This window comes from Hylobates moloch, unplaced genomic scaffold, assembly GCF_009828535.3.
Source record: "Hylobates moloch isolate HMO894 unplaced genomic scaffold, HMol_V3 SCAFFOLD_20, whole genome shotgun sequence".
Taxonomy (NCBI): Eukaryota; Metazoa; Chordata; class Mammalia; order Primates; family Hylobatidae; genus Hylobates; species Hylobates moloch.
Window position 1 is genome coordinate 49,724,259 of NW_026652295.1, and position 14,124 is coordinate 49,738,382.

The following is a 14,124-nucleotide window of genomic DNA, read 5'->3' on the forward strand; positions in this document are numbered from 1 at the left end:
TTAGGGTAATACTAGTTAGTATTACCCTAAGCATTTGCCCTAGTGCTAACTAGTATTACCCTAAGCATTTGGTCCTTTCTTTTCAAATGTGTCATATGACAAGTATAACAAAACCTTAATTTTTAAAAAATCTGTTATCAAGTATGAACCCCATAAAGGACAATTCTGAGCAAACAAAATGCAGACACAAGGAAGACTACACACAAGTGCAGAATTTGGCTCTACTATACACCAGTCTGAAAAAGTGAAACCATAGAGTGTCATTCTTATAATGGCCTCAAAGGAGGAGCAATACACCCTGTCCAGAGTGAAGTAAACATCCAGCAAAACATTGGGTATTTAAACTGGAGAGTGTAGACACTTATTTCTAAATTTTTTAGTTATTTTTACCCTTGGCTAGTCACTGAAGTATAGTGGTTAAGATCATGAACTCTGGAGGCTGATTAGTTAGACAGGGTTCAAATCCCAGGTCTGCCACTTGCTGTCTGTGAGACCTTGTGCAAGTTACTTAACTTTTCTGTGTCTCAAATTCCTCATCTATAATGTGAGACTAATAACCATACATACTCCCAAGATTATTGGGTGACTTCAATGTAAAGCATTCAAGCAGAGCTTGGCCTATAGTAAGCCCCTAACAAGTATTAGCTATGTGTTTTCAAGGAAGGTTTTGGCATCCACTTCAATACGCACTTTGAATCAATCCCTGTGTCTTTTTCAGTAGTCTAAAGATAAGGTAGTAAATAGCTATGTGTGATCTATATTTTAAAAAACAGATATATGGTGAGTGGGGAGAGAAAGACAGAGAGAGAATGTGTGTGTGCTGTATCCATGTGGACGAACTTACAAGCATATGCATTGGCAAGATAATAAGACACTCACCAGCTTCCCGTCTGCCTATTTACAAGAGAGCAAGGAGTAACCCATTTGTCTCCTTGAGCTTCCAAGATCACTGGGCTGGATTAAAAAAAAATGAAAACAAAAGACAGAGACAATTGTGCAATGCTCCCAATAAACATTCCTCACAAAACTCATGGAGGAAACATGGCTATGAACACTCTCCTCCGGATTTGTCTGCACTATTGCAGGTGGCTGAAGGCAGATGTCAAGTCAAATTCTCAGCAGAGAGTAGCGATGCACTCATGGCTCATGCTTTCATACTAAACAGAAAATATTTCTCCCTTCCCAGAAAACCTTCATCATCTCCACACTGGCTGTATTGGTTCTACACAGAGATAATATTGCATTTATGCCTTTATTCCCCCTTTCAAAGGCTGTATCCCAGACCAAGGCTGAGATGGGACCACCTAGCAAAATATGGCACATTCCCAAGGATGTAGTAGGAGTTTCTACCCCCGGCAAGAAGAGTAGTTTTCTTGTAAGGTAAGTTGACCATTGCTTAATGCCAGAAATGTAAATCCTGAGAGTAATCAGATCATGTTCTCTTGAACTAGGGCAAAATCAGACAGACGGAGTAGAACAGAAGAGGATGCCCCCAACCCATCCAGAGTGAAGGAAAAATTAGACACCATGTGTAGAATCTATGCAGCTAAGCATATAGTAAGATTATTTTCCTTCCACCTTATAAATGCTCAGTACAATTGCTTCATTTGTTGAATGATTACAGTTGCCTAGAGCTTCCTACAGCCTCTACAATTTCAACACTTTTTGTCTTGTTCTCCTCTCTCTCTAGTGTGGATGATCTAATAGTAACACTTTCCACCACGTCTCCAGTGAAGAAAGTCATGTTGACATCCTAACCATTCCCAGAAAACATTAAAAGCTCTATGGCTTTCAATACCTGTGTCCATGTTTTCCTCTGATCCCACTAATACAATTTTTAAAGCACAAATGGATAACAACCAAATAAGAAAATTATAATGGGCTTTTGGGTTTACACATCATTTTATAAAGAATCTATTTCAGGCTGAGAACAAAGGAAGGAAGGGTGAGAATTCAAAAAGAAAATCCACAGATGCAATTACAGTTCATTTCACACTGAGCCCAGAGTGACTAGTTGTCAGTAAATAAATGGACCAACTTAATCGACCAGTTGCAATTACATTAACAAAGTTTGCTGAAGCCCAGCTCATGAGGGACCATAAACTGCAAAGAGGAAAATAGCAATTCTGTGCCAACTGCTTACAATTTATTGCCATCAGGGAAGCTGGTCCCAGGAAGGCATGCAGCATGTATGTAACTAGTTAAACACAAAAACAAACACACACTTACCTATCAATGTACTCAGCATCAAAATCAAAACTTTCCAATCTTCCAGTGATAATCCAGCCATATATATGTATTAGTTTTCCTGTTTGAAGAAGAATTTTTTTTAATTTAATGGACTTAGCTCAAACTCAATGCATAATAAAAAACCATGTTTCTTTTCGGTTACATATACTCAATATGGCAAAGCAGGTCATGACCCAGAAAATTAATACTTTTAATAAATAGTACAACAGTAAGGTCAAGGGTATGATTTAGTGATCAATATTACACAATATAAAAGCTAAAATAAGCAATTGTTTCAATCACAGACTTAATCTTCTATGCATGGAGCATAGAAGGAATAATGGGTCTTCTTCGCAGTCCCAGAAAGTGTGAACGTTTCAGAAAGGAGGGGCTCATCTCCATACACTGCCCTGTTCCATTCTCTTGGCTCTGTGGAGACTATCCACCCAACATGAGATTTAAGAACAATGTGCCTTGGGTGCTCCAGGCTTCAAGAGACTTTCCTCTGGGCACTTGCTAAAATGAACATGTGATGTGAAGAGGCTCATATCACACAATCTGATGGGTCTTCAGGGATCCCAAGTATGTGCCTTCCAAATAATTAGAATACTTAACCGTGTACACTTAAACCATCACAGACAATGTTTAGAGATAAGAGAATGTTGGTTAGTGAGATAAACCTCAAGGAATAGAAGAGAAAAGCATACTGAGGGACTCATGAGGTCATGAAATCCAGAAGACTGAGCTTCTTTATAGACACTGAATGCCACCAAAGAATGTGACAAAAAAGATGTTCCCTTCCTACTGCACTTGTGTGTTATTAATAAGAAGTGACTTTCATCTGCAGTCATTGGATGACTCTCACTAAAACAATAGAAACCTTTCAGAAGGTATTACAGCCACAATTTTAAAGGTGCATAGGTAGAATGACCTAATGACAGGCAAAGGTCACAGAGTTGGCAGAAACCCGGAGTCTCAAGTTTCCTGTTACTGCTAAAAAAATCTCTCAGAATAATTCTAATTTTAATAAGGCTAAATGATCGATTCTCTAGCCTTAGTGGGTATGACTTCTAGCTTTGACTGGCACAATTTTAAAACTAACAGAAGATTGTAGAAATTAGGAATTTTGTGGGTTTTTGTTTTGTTTCTAAACAAAGATGGCCAGCAGAGGCTGACAAATGGCCACACCAGAGCATGGTGCTGGGGGATTCCATATCGTAGTGAGGACTGCTAACCACGTATAGAAACCCAACTGCTCAGACAGCGTCGTCTCTCGTGTCCCTACCACCTCCCCCATCTCCCTGGCTGCTACACTGGGCAGGCTTCCCAAATGAAATGAGAGTATTCATCTGGAAAGTGATTATAAAGATGCAGTCGTATGGATCCTGCCCAGGGGGGACCACTCCAACCCAGCCAGCCACCAATCCTTTCCCCAGAAGGTGGAAGAGACACCGAGCAGAACTCCAGCTTGGTGGGAGAAACGGGCTTGGCAAATCTGGGTGCCAGCTGACATTCCATTTCACACCTCTAATGGCTGTCTGCCTCCTCATCCCTCACCCTAACAAGGCTTCTGCCATCTACACAGGAGTTTCTAACATCAGAGCAGCAGGGACCCACATGTCTGCATGTGATTTTCACAACCACATCCCTCTTTCATAAAATATCAGGTCCCGATGATTCAGACAAATGGAAAGGAGCAGATCTGTGAAAAACCCACATGAGTAAGAGCATGCCGAATTCATATTCTCTGAAATATAATTTAAATTCACTCATACGTAATCTGTGTCTATACACACAAACACAGAAAATATAAAACGCTTTTCAATAACTTAGATCTTCATTTTGACATGCTTGAGCGGTTGAGCCAATCAAAACAACAAGATCCGTCTACGCATTTAGACACAACTATAATAAAAATTTAGCAATTTTTAGCATGCTCTTACCATTTTGGAAACCCTAACAAATGGAAAACCTTAAATAAAGGTAGGAATTTGGCAGGAATCAGACAGCAAATTATATATAATCCTAGTTGTGTTTACTACTTAGTTTTAAGGCAGAGTTAGCAATTCCTGAATCCACTTCTCAGTTGCAATCCCTTCTTTTATGTAAATCCCCCAGCTTTATATAATCTTCTTTTCTATCCTCCTGGCTTTTATATATCTGTGTGCTCTCTAACTTTATAAACAAAACCCCTAGATGAAGACTAGAGTTAATGACCTTCCAAGTGGCATCTAATGCTACTCAAAACATGACAGAATGGTGGATATATGGGCCACTCTGGATTCTGGCTGTCTGGTTCAAATCTCAGCTGTGGTATTTATCATCTATATGACTTTCGGCAAATTTCTTAACCTATTGCTACCTCATTTCTTCATCTGCAAAATGGGAATAAAAATAGCTCTTCTATTATCAGGTTTTGGTGAGGATCTAGTAAGATATCTGAAGAGCTTAGACTGGAGCCTGGCACACAGTTTAATAAAGGTTTATTATTATGGGAATGATTATAAGGTTAAAAGCAAGGATGACTCCTCTTTCCTCCAGTCTCCAACATCAACTCATTTGATTTTGCTGTCCTCTTTTTCTTTTCATGTTTGGATTCCTTTTGTTATCAGTGAAGTAATAGAGCAAAAGTGCCCAAAGCACGTTAAAAATGAACCAGAGTTTGACTCTTATTTTCAAAACAGCATCAAAGAAGAAGCTAAATTTTCCCACTCATAAAAACCACTCACCTAGGTTTGCAACAAGCTTTGGCAAAGAGATTCACAATCATTCCTATTTTAATAGAAGATTTCTTACCTGGAACTCCACTTGGTGGATAAACTTGGTGAACGATGGGTGTCTGCGCCTTGGAAAACTGTTTAGAAAATAGTACGACAAGTGAGCATGTCATTAAAATATTCACAAACACAGGAGGCACAAGCCTTTCCTCAGACAGCATTACTTCAAGGTAATAAATGGTTACATTTACTCATGTCACCCTCACATCTGTCTAGTTCTTTTTATCCTTGTAATATTTCTATGAAACAGAAATGATGGATATTATCATATTTCTCCTATAGATGAGGTAGAGTTAATTTGATTAAGGTCACATAGCCCTCTATTCTGTACCATATTGTCCAAACCTTGACAAGCCTGTTTCTACCTGCCCACCTTCCATACCCAAGAACACATTTTACTAGAAGGAAAGGTAGACAGGTCTTTGTGCAGAATGTCAGTCTTTTAATTCCATTGCTGTAATTTGATGTTTTGGGGCCTTGAAGATTTTGATTTTTCTAGAAAGGAATGCACTTATTTAATTGAATCAAAACTTTAAATCATTATCAGCCAGCACCTTGGTAGGTATCAGTAAGCTACAAAAAATGAGAAGCTGGATAGGCACACAACTGAGGTGCTTACTAGGGAAATTGAAGGTACCTGCTGTGAGGGAAATGACTCCAAAGATTCAAGGAATGGGAAGCAACATTGTTCTTCCAGGAGGAGGAAAGTAGCCTCAATGGGAGCAGTGAGAGCCTGAGAAAGCCTGGCGGTAGCACTCCAAATCATCTTACAATGCCCCCTGTCCCCAGAGCACACCCTCTGTTAACCATAAGCTCCATAAAGGCAGGGACAATGCTTGACTGAGTCGCTGTTGTGTCTCTGTGCATAGACTGGTATGCAGACGACATTCGAATTTTTGTGAATGAATAGAGTCGCCCAATCTGGGAAGACTGATATACCATCTGGACGGAGAGGTGAGAATGAGGCAATCCCAGGAACTCCATCTCACCTGTAGGCATCTGTGTTAGTCTAAGATTAGTGCATTACTCCATCAGGAAATCACAGCAGGGCCAGTGTGAAGAAACGGGAAAGCTTAAGGATGAACTGGCCAGACCAAGGCTTGACCTGTGAGCCAATTACTTACCTAGGAAGAGACCTAGTCTCCCCCTCCCTCCCCTCCCCCAATCCCTTCTAGATGCCTAGACTACCACTATTCCACACAACCTACAGTGCTTCCCATTTGCAAAACAAATTACAGCAGCAAAGTGCTTTGTTTGGTCTGCTTCCAGCACCTCAGGAGTCTACCTTCCCAGAGAGAATATCACCAAAGAATAACTCGGTTGTTAATCAACAGCCTTAATCAGACATTGAGAATCAACAGACATTTCAACAAAGCTGATGGTGGCTTGCCAGGCGTAGGTTTTAAGTATTGATCCATATGCTGTACAGTCTGCCATGAAGGCTAGTTTCCTCACTGTCTAAAGGAAAGGGTTAGAAAATAGTTCACAGAAAATATGTGCTGTCAGGGGGTCAAAATAACAATGTTGTTACTTCACAGCTTGGGAACTGGCTCTGATCGCACCAAAAGATAAAGATTAATACAGTTACACACACACCTGCCAAACATTCAGTCCCCACCCCACCCTCCCAGCCAACCACTGCCCCTAGGCCTTCATATCAACATTATTTCAACTGGACTATATCACAGGAGCCTAGTGAGGTACAGTAGTGGTTATTGACCTATTTCACAGATATTTAGAACCTGAGGCAGCTGGAACAACTGAGTCCAAACCAAATAAGGAAGCACACCTCTCTATTTCAACCTGAAATCTAAGAGCCACCACTCAGTCTGTAATCCTTCTACCAGACTTCCATGGGAAACAGAGCAACTCCTTTATTACTCCCTCCCAGCTCCTGAGATTGTGGTGGGGCAGGCTTGGGGTTAAACCTCAAAAAGGGTTTCACTTGTGATTCTCTCTGAGCTGACACAACATAACATGCATGGTACGTTTCTAAGAGAAACAGGCCCCTGGTCACCCACCAGGCTAGAGACATGACAAAGTGAAAAATTAATGAGCTTCCAAATCAAGCTTCCCACATGCTGATCCTCGGGCCCCAGTGTGGCCAGCAGAAGCAAGAGAGGGGAGAGGAAATGCAGCAGATTAGGATGAGAAAGCTGCAGCCACCAGCTGTGTGATCAACCTTCTGTGAGTTATTCAAACTTGTCAGCGCCCACAGCAGGCTCTTTGCAGTGGACTGGCAAGATGGGATTAATTTTTAATATTCATGGTTCCCCAGACCCAGTCCCAAAACAAAGAGACATGCCGTGTTTTATTTAGCTTGGAATGCCTCTCATTAACTGCATACCCTGGTGATTTTTCATCAACTTGCCAAGATAGTTGAACCACTGACGGACTTGTTTTCTTTCATGTGCAATTTTAGGAAACGTTTCTCTTATTTCCCCCTCTCGCTCCTAACCAATCTTTTAATAAGCAGGAAAACTACCATCTGGGGTGAAAAGGATCATGGTGATTAAGAAGCATGCTTGGACTTCTCTCTTCTGTTATGTTCCCTGAGACAGGATAGAGGAGGTGGTGCGGCTCTTAGTAAAAAAGAATGATATAATGTTTTTTCTTTCTGCTGCATATGTGCAAAAGCAAAATTCCAGAAAACAAGATTCTCTTGGATTAAGAAACAAGTTATTAAACCTGAAACAACGCAAATTCCAAATTTCAAAAACAAATAGCCTATATGAAACATAGATCGTAGGAGAGATGAATTTACAAGGTGAAGCCTTATTCTGAAGGAGCATTCATTAGTGACTGCATTGTATGTTTTGAAACAGCTCTTAAACAGAGGTACCCCGTGTGAAGGGCAACCACGTCGACAGGAGTACTGCCAAATCTCTGCCTTTCATAAACCATCTAGGACCTACATTTTCAGAGATTGTTTAAAACTAATCTGAAATGGACAACAGACTGAACCAAATATAAATGAACTCCCAGTATAGGTATCAAGGCTGTAAAATAAGTCAGGCATGGCTTCCTAAACTCTCTCTCTCTCTACTTCCTTTTTGATCTCCCTGAGCATGAAGGAGAATTCCAGCAGCAAATGCCTTTTTGGTTCAGTGTTGGAAAGACTTAGCAGAAATATACCAGGAAGCAGAGAGAGAGGTAGAAATTGGGTCTCCTCACCAAGGAACATGGGGCCTTGAGTCTCTTCCACATGCTGAGACTCAGCATGATCTGAGCTGTAAAATGAAACACTGATCCACAAAGGTAATCTTGGTGGCCCCTCTATGGGCTTCTATTTAGATGAGAATTTAGAGTCAGATGCAAGTTGAAGTCTTGGTTCTGCCATTTACTGCCTGATGACATGGGCAAATTATTTAATCTCCCTGAGCCTCAGATTGTTCATTTGTAAAAACAGGACAGTAAATACCCCATAAAATTGTGAGCATTGAATTAAATGATGTAAATAAAGCATTTAGCTAAAGGCTGTCATACAAATGTTCAAAATTCATCTTTCATTAGTATAATCTAAGAAACTCTGTCATTACCATCCACCATTTTTTTTAACCCGGTCAAGCAGACACTCTGGCTCATTTACAATTTGCCTTTCAATAACACAAGCACACCCTCAGGCTATGTAAACATACCTTCCTCCGGCCTTAGAACCCACCTTGAAAGTACACCTGTCTCGTGGTCCTGGATTTGGGCTGCTTACCAACTGTCCCCCGAAGTATGCTTCCAGGGAGTACAGACCCTCATGTGCTTCAGACAGCACAGATCTGAGGACAGAAAGTGGAAATCCTTATGAATCAAAAACCATGAATTCCCAAAGATAGCAGCCCACTTGCCACTTCAAATTTCCTCCCTGCATTTGTAAAACAAAGCTAACCAAGGCTTCCTATCAGTCACCTTTCACCTCTTTGATCCACTCATAATTATTAGACTTTAAGAACTAGGTCCTTCAGCAAAAAAAAGTTATGATTTTTTGTGTTGAAACTCCCTGAATTGTTTTTAATATGTCATGTTTCTCAAAATCATAGGCTCATCAGACTTTAAGAATTAGAAGAGACTTTGATAATCTATTCCCCATTTCCATGTTTTAAAAAATGTCAGAAAAACTGAGAGACTTATGTGTATGAGCTTCAAAGCTTAAGGGCAAAGTGGGGCTTGAATTTAGGCTCTTTCTGATAATTGTCCAAGCAGCCCATAAACACTTCATGTAGCCATCAAAACAGAGTCTTGGATCTTCTCTCCTCTTTATACAAATATTGCAGTGGCTTCATTGCCACCTGATGCTGACATGCATGTTGATTTTTGTAAGAGGAAGAATATGACGAATAAGAAAGAAGCCATATTTAAGACATGCCTCCTCTCCAAACCTTCCCAACAAAATCTTTAGTATGATCTTAAATATTTAGATCTGAATTGTCTGTTGTGTTAGCCACTAGTCTTATGTGCTTATCAAGCACTTGATATGTGGGTAGGCCCAATTAAGATATGCCATGATTATAACATGCACACTAAATTTTGAAGACTTGGTATGCAAAAAAGATATAAAGTATCTCATTATTAATTTATATAGATTACATATTGAAATAATATTTTAGATATGTTGAGTTAAATAAAATACATTATTAAATTAATTTCACTTGTTTCGACTTTTTCAAGTGGCTAAATAGAAAATTTTTAATTACGTTTGTGTTCACATTATATTTTGATTGTGAAGTGCTGCTTTTGATGCTGCAATGGCTGTTTTAGATAAAACAATTATGTACATGTTTTTATGATAATGATGAATAAGACAGTATTTTGTTAATGATAAACTGTACATTTTTCACACTTAACTGAATCTGATAGTTGTCTTCCAATCAATTAGTATATTTAATAGTATCATATTTATTTTCTTTAAAAAGATGACATAAAATCAATGGTGCATCCAAAAATCATTAGTATGTTGGGATAAAGGAGATAGGACATGTAAATCTCCAGAGCTTTGACTTATTTCGTGGCAAGTCTTTGCAGAATGTCTAGGCCCAAATGTGCCATAAAACCTAAGGGAAATATATAACCCAGTTTTAAAACCAATAGTAGTGGTATAAAAATGTTAAATTCAACAGACATTTATTGAACATCTTCTACTCATAAGGTATTGCGCAATGCATCATGAGGACTACAATGGTGAGATTAAACACATCCTCTGCCCTCAAAGCACTTAATTCTGTGAGGATGAGTCTGACAAGTGGATAACTGACATATAAGTGTTATGAGAAACTCAGAGCTGAGGCACAGGGTCACTAAGGCTACACATGCTGTACCTTTGTGTAAATTACAAAAAAAAAAAAATCCCTTCAGGGGTGATGAATTGCACAAAAAAGTGTGGGTGCACACATATACACCCTGTGGATGAATTACTACAAGTTGTTCCTTCTCCTTTCAAAAAAGGGAAAGATAATTTAGTTGAATGTTCAGTGAAGAGGTGGCATTTGTGGTATGGTTGGTGATTTCCATAGCCAAACATGGAAGAGGGGGAGACTTCCTCGAAGAGAGAACAGAAAAGAAAAGGAAATAACAGTGTTTTTTTTCTCTTAATCAATCATCTACTTGTACGCACTTTATTTACTCATGCCTAAGACATGAGTAAATAAAAATGAACATGAACTAGTCTAAATTTCACAGGGCAACAAGAAGTTGAGTAGAAAAACAGATTCCCTGGAGTCTTATAAAAATATTTTCTAAATAGAGGTAATGTCAAACTCAGCAAACAGAGCCTAAAGCAAATTTCCTTTCTAACCAGTTTGGGGTTTATGTGCAATCATTGCAATTATGCCTATTCCAAAAGATGAGTATTTGCAATGGCAAAATGGCACCATTTATTAAAATCTTAATAGCCATAGAACTCTTTGCAAAAAAAAAAAAAATGGAAACACAATCCAGCCCCTCCTTACGAATATCTCAAAATTCTTCCCCATACTCTCATCCTCCCTTAAGCTCTAGATCCCAGCTAGGGACCTTTTAGAAGGTATATTCACATGAAACTTTTTTTAACAACTATGGCTGGCAATTGAATCACAGCAAAAATTGCTCTAATATGTCACCAAAAGATACTGAGATAAGCAAAAATCCCTCATCCTGTCTGGTCTTCCTATTCCTAGACAGGTATACCTGGTCCGGCACGTCACCAAAGGCAAATCCAAGAAAACAGGAAAGACATCACAGGGGATACTCCGCAGTGCGGGCACCACCATGTTCACATTCACCAGGTGTATCTCCAATTGAGAGCCATTGTTGGGGTAGAGAACACCCAACTCCAAACCTAACACAAGGGAAAGAAATCGCAGGCTGCATAGAATTGTCATCGACACAGGACAGTGTGAAACTGTGCTAAGATCCTGGGGGCAATGTAAGACATTAAACTTGCCCAAGGATTAAATTAATACTCCTCATTTCCTCATAGCTGCTGTATAAACGAGTTTTCTCATTTATGATTTTATGAAAGAGTTTTCTCTCTTCAGGTTCACCTAAATCCAGAAAAGAATTTTTCAGCCCTCAGATTTACTCTTTACTCTGCTGGGGATGGATATGCTAAGCAATGGTGCAGAAGCTCCCAAGTAGAGGACTGTCTTTAAGAAAGATAGCCAAGATTCTGGGAGATGCATTGCTGAGCACTATGCTACACACTTCCATATCATCTCATGTAGAAATCCCAGAGTCCCATCCCACAGCCTGGAATGGGAAAGTGGACACAGAGTTGTCATGGTATGCTGGGCTTTGCTTCTGTGACATTAGCAAGCCGGTATCTAGAAAGACAGAAGTTGGTCAGTCTGTTCATCTCCCTTCAGGCCCACTTTTACACCTGCCCTTAGACAAGGAATAAAACCAAAGATTCATAGGCTTCAGGATTGTGGGTCAGTACATAAGAAACGTGCACTTGGTAAAACCCCAACCTACCATCAAAAATGACTGTGATCCACGTTCCCCCTCCAAGGCTACCTTCCTCAGGTTCAATATGTAAACTCAGGTAAGGTACTGTAAGTAAGTGAAAAAAACATCGGTTTTGAAGGTCAGATTCAAACCACTACCTTCCCCAATATTTTAAGCAATATTTAACCTGCATCAGAATCACCAGAAAGGCTTGATTAAGCACGGGTTGCTGTGCCACATCCCCAGAGTTTCTGGTTCCGTAGGTCTGGGGCAGGCCCAAGAATCTACATTTCTAACCAGGTGCTGCTGGTGTGGGAAACACATCATCAGAAGCCCCATTTTAAGGAAAATTTTGACCAATTCTTCTCATCTTAGACATTCAAAAACCCTGCATTCATCAGGACAATTCTGAATTTCTACTTCCTTTGGAAAGAGCCTCAAGGACATATTTGGGTCCTAATCAAATCCATACTATCTCTCTCTGCTCTCTTTCCCACTCTTTAATCAGGTGGCCATATTTCCCTGCAAAGATCACCAATTATTTCCAGTCCTGGAGAGAAAAAAGGACTTCCATTAGGTTGGTGCAAAAGCAATTGCTGTTTTGCGTTCCTTTTAATGGCAAAACCGCAATTACTTTTGCACCAACCTAAGAGAAGCTGTTCCTATTTCAATTCTCCTGCTTAATATGCTGCTTAATATACCAGTTTCCCCTCGTGATCAGAATGACTTCCCAAATGAATACAAAATTCCCTAGATTTTTGCCTCGCCTGCTTAGAGAGGGGGTGAAGCATGGATCATTGCTGGAATTTCCTTTTGTTTAAAAAAAAAAAAAGCAGTATAGAATTTATATACTAGGCTAGATTGGATTCTCCTGTGTAGATCACTAGCTAAGCATGGGCCTTAATCCCTCCATCTTTGAAGACGTTCCTGGACATGCCTTGATGAAGGAAAGGCCAAGTTAAGGAAGCCAGCAAAAATCATTCAGCTGCTCAGTGAGGTAATAAACAAGGAAAGCGTTACCGACATAATTATTTATAGTTTCTTTATCAGAAACTGTGTCTAGCCCAGGACTTCCATGTACAGTTATTCTCATGATGCACTTCACATCTGAGGGTGGTGGGGAACCATGTCACATTAGCACAACCATTTATGGCAGCCCCAGCCAAACTAGACCATCCTCCAAAGATGATTAGATACTTCTATTTAAAGAAGCCCCAAAACAAATGCCATAAAAAGATACAGAGGATAACCAAATTCACAGGGAAAATTGAACAGATGATTTGAGATAATACAAGCAGTCTAATGATTATGACAATTAATCACTTTGGGAAGGTCGGACAGCAAAATCTAAAAAGAATTACATCACATAGCCCAAAAGGAATTATAAAAGAAAGGTTATAAGTTATTATTAAAAGCTCTGCACTATAACAATAATCTTCACTGACCATTAAAAATTGAAGTACATAGTCATAACATTTCAGTATATAACCTCAGCTGTTAAACAGAAAAAAAAAAACAATTATTCAACAGATAATTTAAACCCAAAAGCAAATACTTTAACACCTCCTCTGAAAACAGTATTTTTAACTCAATTTTTTGATTGGCAAGTTAAAAATGCATATATTTATGGTATACAACCAAAATAATACTTTAAGTTTCAATAATAGCTCTCAAGGTAACCTATTGTGTTCTTACCTATAACTCCTTCAAAACACATTCTACTCACCTGCCAAAAGTAGTACTTCAATACTCATCAGAGAGATCAGCCAGGCAGTCATCCTGTCCACTTAAATCAATACTCTTAAGATTGCTCAGACATTAAAAGCATTTTCAGTTTTGATTGGAGCAGCATAGCTTTTGTGCTTCATAAAAAAAAGAAGTAAAAAAAAATTATCATTTTGTTTACATACTATTATTCCGCTGTACTGAAACCTGGGAAATTAAGGAGATGAGATAAACATGGCCTAAGTGTCTTCAAATGGACCCACCATTTTTCCAAGCTCAGGAGAAAAGGATCATCTAAGAACCTTGCATAAAATCATCCCCACTATGCCCCCCTTGTCCCGCCAGCTTATTGTATGTATGTCCCACCAACTTATTTTAAGCTGGATAAATAATAATAACCTCTTTCATTAACTCATTATTGAACAGAGGCTGAGTTTTAAAAAGAATTCTAGAAATTAAAATTCCAGTTCATGATAGGGTG

General features: G+C 39.2%; 1 protein-coding gene across 1 annotated transcript in view; it reads right to left on the reverse strand.

Moving 5' to 3' along the window:
- Nucleotides 1–13,696, reverse strand: part of PKHD1 (PKHD1 ciliary IPT domain containing fibrocystin/polyductin) — a 482,509-nt gene extending 468,813 nt beyond the window's left edge. Inside the window, exons 1-7 of the mRNA XM_032141123.2 lie at nucleotides 13,645–13,696; nucleotides 11,946–12,023; nucleotides 11,160–11,310; nucleotides 8,668–8,776; nucleotides 5,026–5,083; nucleotides 2,230–2,308; nucleotides 880–954 (exon numbers count right to left, since the gene is read on the reverse strand). Coding sequence (XP_031997014.1) covers nucleotides 880–954; nucleotides 2,230–2,308; nucleotides 5,026–5,083; nucleotides 8,668–8,776; nucleotides 11,160–11,310; nucleotides 11,946–12,023; nucleotides 13,645–13,696 — 602 coding nt within the window. The remainder of the gene's footprint in view (nucleotides 1–879; nucleotides 955–2,229; nucleotides 2,309–5,025; nucleotides 5,084–8,667; nucleotides 8,777–11,159; nucleotides 11,311–11,945; nucleotides 12,024–13,644) is intronic.
- Between the last annotated feature and the right edge of the window lie 428 nt (nucleotides 13,697–14,124).